Source organism: Cebus imitator, unplaced genomic scaffold (genome assembly GCF_001604975.1).
Source record: "Cebus imitator isolate Cc_AM_T3 unplaced genomic scaffold, Cebus_imitator-1.0 Scaffold143, whole genome shotgun sequence".
In the NCBI taxonomy this organism is placed as follows: domain Eukaryota; kingdom Metazoa; phylum Chordata; class Mammalia; order Primates; family Cebidae; genus Cebus; species Cebus imitator.
Genome location: NW_016107458.1, coordinates 3,819,776 through 3,834,240, shown reverse-complemented (window position 1 = coordinate 3,834,240; position 14,465 = coordinate 3,819,776). Strand labels below are relative to the sequence as shown.

Below are 14,465 nucleotides of genomic sequence, written 5' to 3'. Positions count from 1 at the left end.
CTGTTTTATTTTAGATTGCAGACACAAGCCAGGTAGTAGCGACAGTTTTGTTTTGTTTTTCTTTCCAGCTGCAGTAAAGCTCTCAATCACATAAATGATAAACCCAAACGACAGTACCTGCTTGTTGCCAGAATTTGATGTGCTTTATCCCAACGGTAACCAGTTTGTCGACGTGGTGTGGGTTACACTTTACCACAAATATCTTATCTTTATGTCCTCTGTAAGAAACAAATAGGAAAAAAAATTCCAGTTTGGATGGAAGCAATAATAGAGTTTTATTAAAAGCATGCAGTTGGTCTAACTTTAAGCACATCTAACAGGACAACTAAATTAGAAAATGGTTTAAAATACACACAGGTGTCCACATTAAAATAACGAGCCTTGGCTTTTCTTCGCATGTTTGAACCCTTTCTTCTTACCCTAATATTGCTATCAAAGTTTATTTACTTATACTTAAAGAAATATTTAAAACATCATGATGTCTCCACGAGATAAAATGAATGCCACCATCGTGGGGTTGTAGAGTTTTGTGCAGGAGGACAGAGATAGTATTAATGAAAAGCTTCACATGAACCACTCCTGCCGTGGAAAGCACTGCTCTGGGTTAAATGGATTTTCAGCTGGAAACGTATTGTTAGAAGCTGAAGCCCTGGACACACAGCTGTGGAAAGAGAAAGGATATCATCTATTGATTTGAGGCACTTTGGGATGCTGCACTTTCAGAGATATACATTTATAACCCAAGGTGCAGAAGGACAAATATAAATGTAAAGGCTAATTGTGGACTTAGGCTGTAGACATGACATCTCACAGCATGAAAGGGACTATTTGATGGTCTTTGATATATTAGGACATAATTTTAATAATGCAAAAAAAGTAATTAACAAAAATAACATGACCAATCTGCTTTATGAATACAGATACAAACATCTTAAATATTAGCAAACAGAATCTGAAAGTTTATTAAAAATAATATATTAGGACCAAACACAAGGGTGGCTTAATATTAAGAAATCAAACAATACAACTGATCACATCCACAGATGTAAAGAGAAAAATCATATTAGCATTTTCAGATGCTAAAAGGGTATTTGACAAAAATCTAACACCCATGATTTAAAAAATAAAGCACTCAACACCCAATACAGTAGAAATTAAAGGATGCTTCAGACTTGTCCTTTAATTTATATTTCCCTGTTCTTTCTGTCATTGACAAACCCAGATTTGTTCAAGCTAGCTATATACAGGCTGGCTCTCTGGACATGCTATGTGTCATTATCCTTTCTTTAAAAACAGAACATGCTGAAATAGCAGCTTATTCTTGATGTTTGCGTGTGCACACTCAAAAGATTGTTAATGACGTTCCCAAGAGAGTCAGGACAATTACCACTACCTTTTAACATTGTATTCAACATATAAACTAATGCAGTTAGATAAGATGTTAAAAGGCAGAAGAGCTGGAAGGGAAGAGCTAAAACTATTCCTATTTGCAAATAATATATGTCTAGAAAATTCAAAAGGAAATAATTTTAAAATGACTACAAATAAGACATTTTAGTAAAGCTGCAATATTAAAATTAAATACCAAATCAATAACCTTCATATATACAATGACCACTTGAAAAATATAATGGAGGAGAGGTCTCTAATAACAAGGCATAAACTCAACAAGATATATACAACATATAAAAGTGAAAAGAGAAAAAAGGCCCGAGCTGTAAGATTAAAAAGGTAGACTTTAGAAACAGAACTATAACCCATGTTCTTGGAAAGAAAAACTCAATCCTAAAGACAGCAGTTATACCTTAGTTTAAAAATTCAACTTAGTTCCAATAAAAAGACCATGGGGGGTGTGTGTGCTTAATCTGGAGTTAGAAATCTTGATTTTAAAGTTCTAATGGAAGAATAAGCCAGCAGGAATGACCAGGAAAATGGAAACAGAAAAGCAGAGTACAAAGAGTAGCTCTCCTAGATATTAAAACAATCTATAAAGGCTCCATAATTAAAACAGTATAGAACATGTGTATGAGTTGACTGACAAACTAATGGCAAACAGATAATCTTGAAATAGACACAAATTAATATAAAAATGTGTATAACAAAGACAAGGTCTCTTAGCAATAGTGGGAAAGATGAACTTTAAAAAAAAAATGGTGTCAGACGCCAAATGCTGGCTAGTCTGTGGAGTGGTAAGAACTCTTGCTAATTGCCGGTGGGAACGCAAAATGGTACAGCTATTTTGGAAGGCAGTTTGGCAGTTTCTCACAAAACTAAGCATATTCTTACCATACAACCAGCAATTGCATTGCTTGATATTTGCCTAAATTAGCTGAAAACTTATGTCTGCACAAAAACCTGCACGTGGATATTTACAGCACCTTAATTCATAATTGTCAAAGCTTGGAAGCAACACAGATGTCCTTTAGCAGGTGAATGGGTAAACAAACTGGGGTACATCCAGACAACAGAGATTATTCAGTGCTAAAAGGAAATGAACTACCACATCATGAAAAGACATGGAAGAAATGGAAATATGTATCATTAAGTAAAAGCTGCCAATCAGAAAAGACTACGTATTATAAGGTTCCAATTATACGACATTCTGGAAAAGATAAAACTATGAAGACAGCAAAAAATTAGGCCAGGCACAGTGGCTCATTCCTGTAATCCCAGCACATTGGGAGGTCAAGGTGGGCGGATCACGAGGTGAAGAGATCGAGGCCATCCTGGCCAATGCGGTAAAACCCGGTTTCTACTAAAAAATATGAAAATTAGTCGGGGTGGGGGTGTGGCGAATGCCTGTGGTCCCAGCTACTCAGAGGCTGAGGCAGGAGAATCTCTTGAACCTGGGAGGCAGAGGTTGCAGTGAGCTGGGATCGTGCCACTGCACGCCAGCCTGATGACAGAGCAAGACTTCATCTCAAAAAAACAAGAAAAAAAGTGGTTTCCACAGTATACAGGGAAGGGAGGGAGGGCTGAAGGGATAAATAGGCAGAACACAATGAACTTTTAGAGCAGTGAAACTCTTCTGAGTATACTGTTGTAACTGCAGAACCAGTCCAATCAGGTTCAACTTTATATAATACGATGGTGAGTTGTTTTTCAGTTATCTGGAACCCAAGTTGCCAGTTATATACCCTGATCATGCCCAGATGAACCAAGCATGCAACCATGGGTGCAACCTAAGTGCTTAGACCAAGTAACAGGGACCACATTAAGAACTACACATCTTATGGCATGATCCAGTCATATCATGTCTCCCCGCAATACCACTTTACAAGAGCCAATCAGATCATGCCTCATTACTCTCCACCTATAAAACCTGCCCCAGCCCCCAGCTAAAGAGAGAGAGGTATTTGAGCATTGCCTCCTGTCTCCTTGCCTGTCAAACTGCAATAAAGTCTTTTCTCAAAAGCTGGTGGCATAGTATTGGCATCTATGCTTTTTGGGCTGCAAGCCCATTGCTAGCTTGGTAACACTATCTTGATAGGTATGTGTCAAATACTTTTGTCAAAGCTCGTAGGGTGTACAACACTGAGAGTGAATGCTAATATAAACTGTGGATTTTTGGGTGATAATGATGTGTCAAGGTAGGTTCATGAATTGTAACAAATGTACCACTCTGGCACAGGATGGTGACAGTGGGGGAGGCTGTGCATATGAGGAGGTAGGAGGTAATGGGAACTCTCTGCACTTTCTGCTCAGTTTTGCTGTCAACCTAAAACTGTTTTAAAATAAATATAAAATCTATTTAAAATGAGAAAAAAATAAATGCTGTTTGGAACACCTTGGTAGTTACATGGAAAAAACAAAGTTGGACTTGTTCCTCAGATACTAGGATAGATTCTAAGTTATTTAGAGACCTAAATGTAAAAGATGAAGCCATAGAACATTAGAACATGCGATTTCTTTTTAATGTGGAAAATCGGCAGTATTTTTCTAAATATGAAAATCTTGAAGCAATAAAAGATTAATGAATTTAACCAGGTAAAAATAGAAACCTTTTGCTTGATGAAAAATACCATAGCAAACTCAAAGGATGAATGACAAACTGGGGGAAAAAAATCAACAAGTTATAGACAAAAACCTAACAAACAACCCTAACACTTAAAGAATCACTTCCTATGAGAATTGTATATCAGAGAAACCAAACAGTTCACGAGGGAAAATTCTTATTAATAATTCTAGCTAATATGATGAATGATAAATTTAGAAAACTGCCACTTTCAACCCCAAAGTAAGTAACCAGTTTAGCCCAAGGTTGTCAGCTGATACTACAACCATTAGAAAATGTGTTGATTGGGAGCTGCACAATGAAAGGATCAGGCCCAGAAACCACCAACTGAGCTGAGTATTACTGACAGCAGGACAACTAGACATTTTGGGCAGTAGCGTACACCAGTGTGGTGCTGGGGAAGTGGTCCACCCTGGCAGGAAGGAATTCCGTCACTAACATTGCTTAGAATTGCCAGCTAATGGAAAGAATAAAAAGTCTGGCCTTTAGTTGTTATTTTAAAATTCTCTACAGATAAAATACCCCTATTGCTTGCACCTGGGAAGAACCATTCCTACTGCCCCCCTACTCTCTGGCATACCACTGATTTTATCTTTTCTGATGTGACAGGAAGTACCTATAAAGTATTCCTGCCTAAAAAAACTGAACATGGGAGAAAATATTTGCAAATCATATATCTGATAAGGGACCTGTATTCAAAATATATTAAAACTATAAAAAGACAAATAACTCTATTAAAATTGGATGGTGTATTTAAACAGACATTCTGCAAAGAAAATATACCCAGTCAACACATGAAAACATGCTCAACATCATTAGCTATTAGGAAAACCATAATGAGATATCACTTCTCATAAGGTGGCTATAATAAAAATGACAAACAATAACAAGTGTTGGCCAGAATGTGGAGGAGTTGAAGCCCTGGGTTTAACATTTTGAGGCACTGACTAATGTTTTCCAAGTGGCTGCACCATGTTCCATTCTCACCAGATCTAAATATAAAAGATGAAGTTGGATAACAGATGAAAGAAAGAGGTTGGGTGTGGTGGCTCACACCTATAATCCAGCACTTTGGGAGGCCGAGGCAGGTGGATCACCTGAGGTCAGGAGTTCAAGACCAGTGTGGCCAACATGGTGAAACCCCCATCTCTACTAAAAATACAAAAATTAGCCAGGCAGAGTGGTAGGCACCTGTAATCCCAGCTACTTGAGAGGCTGAGGCAGGAGAATTGCTTGAACCTGGAAGGCGGAGGTTGCCCTGAGCTGAGATTGTGCCACTGCACTCCAGCCTGGGTAACAGGATGAGACTCCATCTCAAGGAAAAAAAAAAGTTAAAATGGGAGGAGGAAAGATTTGTGCAAAGTGTAGGATGTTGATCATTGTTGCAACTGGGTGATGGGTACAGAGCGTTTGTTATGGCTAGTTTACTTTTGGGTAACTGAAATTTTCCACAATAACAAGTTAAAAGACTAGGGTGTCTCTTGATCCATTATGGCTACATGAATGTACACCCTATGATGACAGGCAGTGAAAAGACAGAACTTTGAGGCTCTGACTCTTTGAAAATCAAAAGTGAACATGGACATTAGAGGCAGGACACATCACTGGACATACTGTTAAACAATTAGGGGAGAAAAAGGGCTAAATACAAAATGTGTTTAACACTGAGAAGAAATGAACCAAATAACCATAAAAGACATTAAGCATCCAATCATGGTTTTTTTTTTTTTGGAGATGGAGTTTCATTCTTGTTGGCCAGGCTGGAGTCCAGTGGCAAGATCTCGGCTCACTGCAACGTCCACCTCCTGGGATCAAGCAATTCTCACGTCTCAGCCTCCCGAGTAGCTGGAATTACAGGCATGCACCACCATATCTGGCTAATTTTTTGTATTTTTAGTAGAGATGGGGTTTCACCATGTTGGTCTCGAACTTCTGACCTCATGATTCACCCGCCTCGGCCTCCCAAAGTGCTGGGATTACAGGCATGAGCCACCATGCTCAGGCTTTTTTTTTTTTTGAGGCAGACTCTTACTCTGTCACTCAGGCTGGACAGCAGTGGCACAATCTGTGCTCATTGAAACCTCTGCCTCTCAAGCTCAGGTGAGTCTCATGCCTCAACCTCCCAAGTAGCTGGGACTATAGGTACATGCCACCATGCCCAGCTAATTTTTTCAATTTTTAGTACTGATAGGGTTTTGCCATGTTGGCCAGGCTGATCTGCAACTCCTGACCTCAACTGATTCACCTGCCTTGGCCTCCCAAAGTGCTGGGATTATAGGCATGAGCCACCATGCCCAGTCCAATGATTTCTTGATTGGAGGAAAATCCCCCTAGATTCAAAATCATTAATATATACTTCAGAGAAGCTAGAGAAAACCAAAATGAAAATAACAGATATAGCAAATTTCAATTCCTAGAGATAAAAGATTGCTTTGCTTCCACGTATCTACACAATGTCAAATATTTATAAAAACCTTTTTTGAGAGAACTCTTCAGTTCCCACCTAATTTCTTAGTGCCACTGTGATATTACAAAATACATATGTGGTCTTCGATTCTCCCCCTCCATTTTCTGGCATGCAACTCTTAAAATCCTCCGAATCTCCAGTTAGGTCTTCTTGTATGCTCATAATTGACTGATGGTTGCAGCCTAGAGATAGCTTCAGGATGGCAGCTGATCACCAGAAAGACCAAAGCAGTAGTAGAGGGCTGGGACTGCAGCCCCATCCCTGACCCTCAGGGAAGGGAGAGGGATCAAAGGTTAAGCAGCTCACCCATGGTCAGTAAATCAATCACGCCTATGTAACGAAGCCTCCATAAAAACCCCAAAGGACAGAGTTTGGAGAACTTCTGAATAGCTGAACACAAGGAGATCGGATGAGGGGCACAGTCTCAGAAACTGAGCCCTCAACTTGTGGGATCTGAGGCTATCTCCAGGTAGACAGAGTCGGGATAGAACGGAATTAAAGAAAATACTCAGCTGATATCTGTCACAGAATTGCTTGCTTGTTCGTGGGGAGAAATCCCCACAAGTTTGGTCACAGAAGTCTTCTGTGTCAATTGTTGAGTGAGAAAACAGAAAAAGCACTTTGAGTTTGGGTGAGAGTTTTTGTTGTCCTACTCTACATCACAAAAACACCAATGTCATTTCTGTTGTAACTAGTTATAAAGTGGCTAACAGTGGCATGTAAATGTTTAGCTAACGTCAATATCTAAATAAAGAACACACTGCATACATCTGTCATTTTTCTCTTACACACGTGTTAAATTTGTAGGGAAGTTCCAGGTAAGTGTGTGTGCACGTGCATGTGTGTATGTGTAAGCAAAACAAAATGCAAAGTTTGTCAGATCTTAGATGGAGAGAATAAGAACTCAGACACTGTGCTGCCGTCCTAATACTGGACGATTTCTCATGCCCCCTTCACAGGCAATTCACCACATAGGGTCACATAAACCCTATCAGCAAGCACATAGGAAGGAGCCTCTTTCAGAGGCCAAGGGCAACTGCACATTGGGTGACCATAATGTCCATTCAGAACTCCTGTGTTTGCACAGAGGCCCAGTCCTGTGTGTGATTTTGTTCTTCCCTTTCTGTGGCAGTAGCCTTTAGCAGGAAGACTGATGAATGTTTGCTATATATTCTATCTCCAAAAAAAATTTAAACTGGCTCAAAATATAGAATAATATAGAAGACAGGTAACAAATTAGCACACAGTGAGATGACGTATTAGTGAGTAAAAAAAGCCAGTTATAGAGCATATGTACAATACCCAACATATAAATAAAAGTGAATACAAATAATAGAAAAATATATACTAAAAGATATATGCTAAAATGTCAACCATGGCTACATCTGGGTAGTGGAATTAAAGATGGTTTTCTTAGTGCTTTTCTCTGCTTTCTAATTTTTCTATAATGATCATATATTATTTGTAAAACAGAGGAAGGAATAAGTGTTATTTTTAAAAAGCAAGTGAAAAAGAAAAGGGGCCTAGATGGTATGTGGGAGGTTCTATCATAGCCGTGAAATGTATGTAGGGTAGGGACCTGAAACAGATCAAGTGACGAAGCTAATACAGAAGTGCTTACTTGAAGTTCGATACACCTGCTACATGCGAGCCTACAGTTTCACCCTAAGCTTTATAGCAGGAAAACTACTTCAGATTAGCACTGGAAGTATTCTTGTTGATAATTCTTTTTTGTCTAAGATCCCTCCTGTTCAAATTCTGAAATGAACTGTGTCTGTAAGTAGTCATTGTTCCCCTAGTCACATTACCAGAGAAACACAAGTCCGAATAAAGGAGTACAGACATACCTGATTAGCTGTCGCATTATTTTGCCCTGATTTACAGTGATGTTAGGTCATGTAACTACTCCCGTAAGGAATCAGTTTTGGTTCTTAAATGGGCTACTTGTATATTAGGCTAAAATTGGAATGATCTTTAGGAAAAAAAATGAAAAATTAATTTGTAATGAAGGTAACCAATATCACTCACGAAAATTAACAAAGATGCAGGGAAATTGTTCAAATAGATTGGATCCAGTCTCATCGAGCTCTTGTCAACAAAATCTAGAGAATCGTATCTTGTAAATAAGATCTCTATGGTCCAATTCTAAATTTCTCTGGTTTCTGTGAGCTGCTAAGAGTAGGTTCATTTAAAATATTCTCACAAATCAGGGGAGGAGCAACTTTTGAGAGCCATGTTGTGCAGGTGGCACACATCAGCATGGCCACCAGCAGCACAGCTGGCAATGCCACTACAGCTACTGACCATGCACCTCCTCTTTGGGGAAAATTCACCTCCTGGGCAATGAGTGCTGGAGAACAATAACCCTTGCCAAAACAGCACAGCGAGCCAGAAGCAGGTTTATTGTTCAGCCTTGCTCTATAAACGCGGCTGGCAGTGATCGAGACACAAAAGTGCAAAGTGAGGGGTAGGACCGAATCAGCTTCTCTGTGAATTAGGCCCTCTTGGGAGCTTAGATGACCCTGAAAAAGCAAGGTACCATTCTGTTAAGGATTACTTCTTTGTCACTTCTTTTTCATGCCCCTGTTTTTAAAGTTTCTTTCTTTTTTTTTTTTTTGAGACAGAGTCTCGCTCTGTTGCCTGGTTAGAGTGCAGTGGCGCGATCTCAGCTCACTGCAACCTCTGCCTCCCTGGTTCAACCAATTCTCCTGCCTCAGCCTCCCAAGTAGCAGGGATTACAGGTGCCCGCCACCACACCTGGCTAATTTTTGTATTTTTAGTAGAGACAGCGTTTCACCATGTTGGCCAGGATGGTCTCGATCTCTTGACCTCATGATCTACCTGCCTCGGCCTCCCGAAGTGCTGGGATTACAGACGTGAGCCACCATGTCCGGCCTCCGGTTTTTAAAAGTTTCTATATACTTAAGCACTCTAACTTAAGGCAGCAAGTAGAAGTTTTATTTGTCTAATTTCTTATGTATTTATTTGAATACGTATCATTGTTAATATTACACAAATAGATATTTATGTAGCTTTTTACTTATTGTAAACTCTAGTATTCTTCCAAAGAACTTTAATAATCCTTGATATTCCTCCTTGGAAACAGCACTGGTTAATGTCAATCCAAAATGCTCTCCTGGTTGCTTCTGCAGATATCCTGTTTTGGGAATGTCATGAGGCTTGGGAGTAATTCCAAATATAAATTGTGTTATTAACATAATGGTGTTAAGTCAGCATTGTGTTAATTAAATAGAAGTAGTAACACTATCCACCAAGTACATAAAATATATACTTTTTAATATTATTTCTTTCTTCCATTTCTATTAATGTTTCTGGCATAAAACTGGTGAGCCACCCACAGCTAAAGGGTTTTCTAGCAGAAAAATTGCATTTCTATTGCTTTTGAAATGCAGAAATGTGCTTTCCCTGAAATTATCTGTAAAGGCAGATGGTATGTTATCAGAAATATTAAACTTGAATTCTGTATTTTAGTCTAGGAGGGAAACAGTTCTGATGAGAAGCTGAATCTGAGTACTAGAAGGGAGTAGTACCTCACACTAGAAAGACAGACCGAAAGAAAAACCACTTGAGCAGGGAGATTAATGAGCTGCCATTTGTTTCCAAGAATTCCATCTCAACAGCAGTCATCAGAAAAGCTTCTCTTTTTTTCCTAAGATGGTCAGCTGGAGTCCTCAAGCCTCCATCTGCTGCTCCTCCTGGTCTCTAGCAGTTTATAAATCTTCATTCATTAAATTGCCACAAAACTTTTTTTCCTATTTAATATTGTAGAGGAAAATATTAATTTAAAAAGTGAATATTGGGGGTTCAAGGCCATTAACTTCAAAACGATTTTATATTGCAAGATAGAAAGGACATCATGAATGCAGGGAAGAACGAGCAGGGAGGTACAGTGACAACACGCCTGGGCAACAAATTGTATTGCCAGGCCTTGGCTGCCAACTATTTTGACCCCTGATCAGGGTTGGGCAAACAGCTGAGCTCAATGCAAGCAGGAGTGGAAAGTCATGTTCAGGCTTAGCGCTGATTCAGCAGGCAGGACGGCTGGGGTAAAGGAGGACAGGTGGTCTATAAACAGCAGTCGGTCTCGAAAAGTCTATTTATAAGACGGGAGATTAGGGAAACAATTTGCCTGCTTTGAGAGCAAGTGGCAGATGCACACGGTGGGGCTTCCTTTCCAGCATGCTGCAGACTCATGACCAACGGTGCTTCTGACTCTGGTGACACTGACAATCCTTCACCAGACGCTAAGACAGAGGAAAAACAAGGGGCAAGGCACAAGCCTGAGAAAAGCTGCTTTTCTATTGCTGAAGTGCTTTGATATAGATTACACAGATCACTCAAAATGAAGTGGTGAACGACTCTCTGCAGAGGATTTAGGAATTTTCTGATTCAGTGCAACAAACATTACCTGCTCTAAGTCAGATTTGGCACCATGAAATATTGCAGTATTTTTTTCACTTAGGTGCTAAGCTTTCTATGTGAATTTCAGCTGAGTTTGAAGATAAAATCTTACTAGAAAATGAAAACTATTGACCTTTACTGAACCATGATATCAGCAGGATGCCATAAGATCCCAGCAGCTTCTTACCTTGTTGTGGCTATCTTTTCTCCCTTTTTCCAGTCCCAAAATACAATACTGTGAAAATCGTCTAAACCAACCGACACCAGACATTTTCCATCAGCTGTATGAAAACACAAATGTCAAAGTTTCTTCTATGAAAAATCAAAACATTTCATATACTGTAAAGAAGAATAAGTAATTGACCTTAAGAAATTGACCTTATGAATTGGTAAATGTTTGAGGTGATGGATGTGATAGCTGCCCTGACTTGATTATACAATGTATACATGTACTGAAACATCACACTGTACCCTTAAATATGTACAATTATTGTGTCCACTAAAATAATAAATTATAAATTTTTAATAATATATCAATAATAACATGTTTTAATACATTAGAAGCAACACATGCTGAGGGACCTCACTGAATAAAACGCACGACTAATAAGAGTCAAGCTTCCTAACAATGGGCTGCCGAAGTGGATCGCAGACCTGACATTCTGAGACACAGGGCTAGAGGGAGACTCTCAGGTAAGCTATAAAAAAAACTTTCTCTATTTTGTGACAAACAAATCTCATGACATTTACTTGAAGTGCCACTTGGCTTTGTGACCCCAAGTCCATTTTCAGCTCTAAAAACTGGGTTCAGTTAACCCTCCAAGTCAGGAACATGATAGAAACTAAATTGAACTTCAAAAACTCTTTCAAAAGATGATTTCACATTTTAAAAATGTTATGCTTCCTATTTTAAATATAGTGCCATTGTTATAGTAAGTTTAAAATATATGAAGAAAATTTTTAAATCTTCCAAATTTCTAGGCCTACATTTGATATATATACTACCAGCCTTTACATAAATGTGCTTAGAAAAAACAAAACCAGAATCATACTGAACAGGCTATTATCTAACCTTTCATCTATTATATCATGAACATTTTCCTTTAATATTAAATATTACTTATAATTATTTAGAAAAGTAGCAAGAATAGATTAAATCCCTATGTATAGCTGCTTATTTATTGTCTAGTTTTCACATCACTTGTCTCCTTTACATTTCTAGGACAATTTATTTCTCTAAGAGAATAATAATTATCCATGATTACTATAATTTGGACATTTAGGTTATTTTCCCCCAAATTGTTTTAAAAATATAGTGAATGTACAATTAAATTTCAAATAAAAACAGTTAATTTATCTTTTTCCTTCAAGATAAAAGAAGAGGTAGAGTCAGTAAGCCTTTCCTTTGCTGCCTCCTTGCAGGGCTAGATTCAACACAGACGCATCTGTGGGTCAGCAGTCCCCCTTCCACTAGCTGCGCGGTTGCTAGGAGATGAGTGATCAAGCTCATCCTGCAACAATATATCAGCTCTCTTCTCTGACTACCAAGGGCCAGTCATGAGGGCAAAGCAACACAGATCTGTGATAAATTCCTTCTTCCAGGTCTGCCCGTCCACTCAGAGGTCTCAACTGATATTTTCAAAGGCAGATCTGCAGTAGGCCCCAAATTAGGGTTGCCAGGTAAAATATAGAAAACCTCGTTAAACTGGAATTTCAAGTAAGCAATAATTAATTTCTTAGTACAAGTACTTCCCAAGCAATATTTATATGTATATTACATATTTATTCTTATTTTGCATGGAATATACTTATGACAAAAATTATTTACCTAAAATTCAAATTTAATTGAGCCTCCTATAATTTTGTTGGCTACATCTGGCAGCCCGATCTCAAATGCCAACCAATGCCCAAGGGCCCTTGCTTGTGCAAGAGACCCTCCTCCAACCAACTGGAAATGGTTGTCTCCTCCTCCTTTTCTGGATGAAGGAGAGTTAGAGAAAGAAAAAGTCTGTTTTACACACCAAATCCTCCCCACCCTCCACCACTATGAAGTATGAGGCAGGAATTTGAAAGTTACCTGACCTTTTCAAGCTACTAGGCTATAGTATTAGACGAAGACATTAACACTTTCCCTAAGAGCTAAATCACCACCAGGTGATTATTATAACCAGACTATGTCTTTCAAATCACAACTAATGATATCCTCTTAGGTTTAAATGTCACCATGCTTTAAACTGGGTGAGGGCCCTCCTTATGCATTTAGGAGAAGGAACCGGTAATGTCTTCCTGTTATTACCAACATTACTTTTTCCCTATCTCTTGATATGGTCTGGTTGTTTCTACATTGGTATGCCTCTGCATTTGATTTTATTTTTATTGGTGATTTCTCTCTCCTTTTTTAAGATCATAAGCTCTTTTAATGCTTATAATAATCTTACATTTCCTTTGTAAGCCTCACACTGATCAAGCTTTCAGTGAACATTGATGATACTGGTGACACTGATGATGAAGAGAAAGATAAAGATGGAATGTGCCTATGGATGGCATAAATGGAAATAGAATGTACTATGTTAAATAGGTATAAAGATTTGGCCAGGCGCAGTGGCTCACATCTGGAATCCCAACACTTTGGGAGGTTGAGGCAGGTGAATCCCTTAAGCCCAGGAGTTGGAGATCAGCCTGGGCAACATGAGGAAACCCAGTGTCTACAAAAAAAACACAAATAAATTAGCCAGCCATGGTGGTGTGCCTCTGTAGCCCCAGCTACTTAAAAGGCTGAGGTGGGGGGATCCACTGAGCTTAGGAGGTCCAGGCTGCAGTGAGCCGTAACACTCCAGCCTGGGAGACAGAGTGAGACCCTGTCTCAAAAAAAAAATTTTTTTTGATGATGACTAAAGAGTCAGTGAGTACAAAGTTACAGTTAGAATAAGTTTTGGTGTTATATTACATATTAAGGTGAATATAGCTAATGTATTGTATATTTCAAAACAGCTAAAAGATCTTGAATATTATCACCACAAAGAAAATATAATGTTTGAGGTGATGGATGTGATGGCTACTCTGATTATATCATTACACAATATATACTTGTACTGAAATGTCACATTCTACCCCATAAATATGTGCAATTATGTGTGAATTATAAACAAATTTTTAAAAATTTAATTATTCATTTCAAAAACACGGCACAAATATTCAGTGTCTCTTGTTGCATTCATTGACTATATTTCATGTTTTCTTTTGAAATCTGTGTAGCTATATTACAATAATATGTTTTTCTTGGAATGCAAGCACCAATACATTTAGAATAATAAAGTTTTACGTCATCTGAAGAAGACCTAACGGTAAGCTGATTTTTGAGGGCGGTAGGAGGTGAGCTTTGATTTTAGGAGAATTTCTGCAAGACCCTGTCAGCTTATCCCATTACACTAACTTCCTACAACAAAAAAGATATTCTCCTTGTGGAGAGCAATGGAAGCAGCAGTGCAAACCCAGAGGTGCCTCAACAATCATGCCTCTTCTTTGCGATGGTGACTTTTCCCCAAGTTCTGAGGGTGTGAG

The 14,465-nt window shown here is 38.6% G+C and overlaps 1 protein-coding gene across 7 annotated transcripts in view; it reads right to left on the bottom strand.

Annotated features, from left to right (window-relative positions):
• Positions 1–14,465, bottom strand: part of EML6 (EMAP like 6) — a 253,399-nt gene that overhangs the window by 73,185 nt on the left and 165,749 nt on the right. For all 7 annotated transcript variants that reach the window (XR_005202459.1, XR_005202460.1, XM_017542366.2 and 4 more), the window contains exons 17-18: positions 11,092–11,185; positions 118–218 (exon numbers count right to left, since the gene is read on the bottom strand). Coding sequence is in view for 5 of the 7 variants with exons in the window: in XM_017542366.2 (XP_017397855.1) it covers positions 118–218; positions 11,092–11,185 (195 nt within the window). In the remaining 2 variants the exon portion in view is untranslated. The remainder of the gene's footprint in view (positions 1–117; positions 219–11,091; positions 11,186–14,465) is intronic.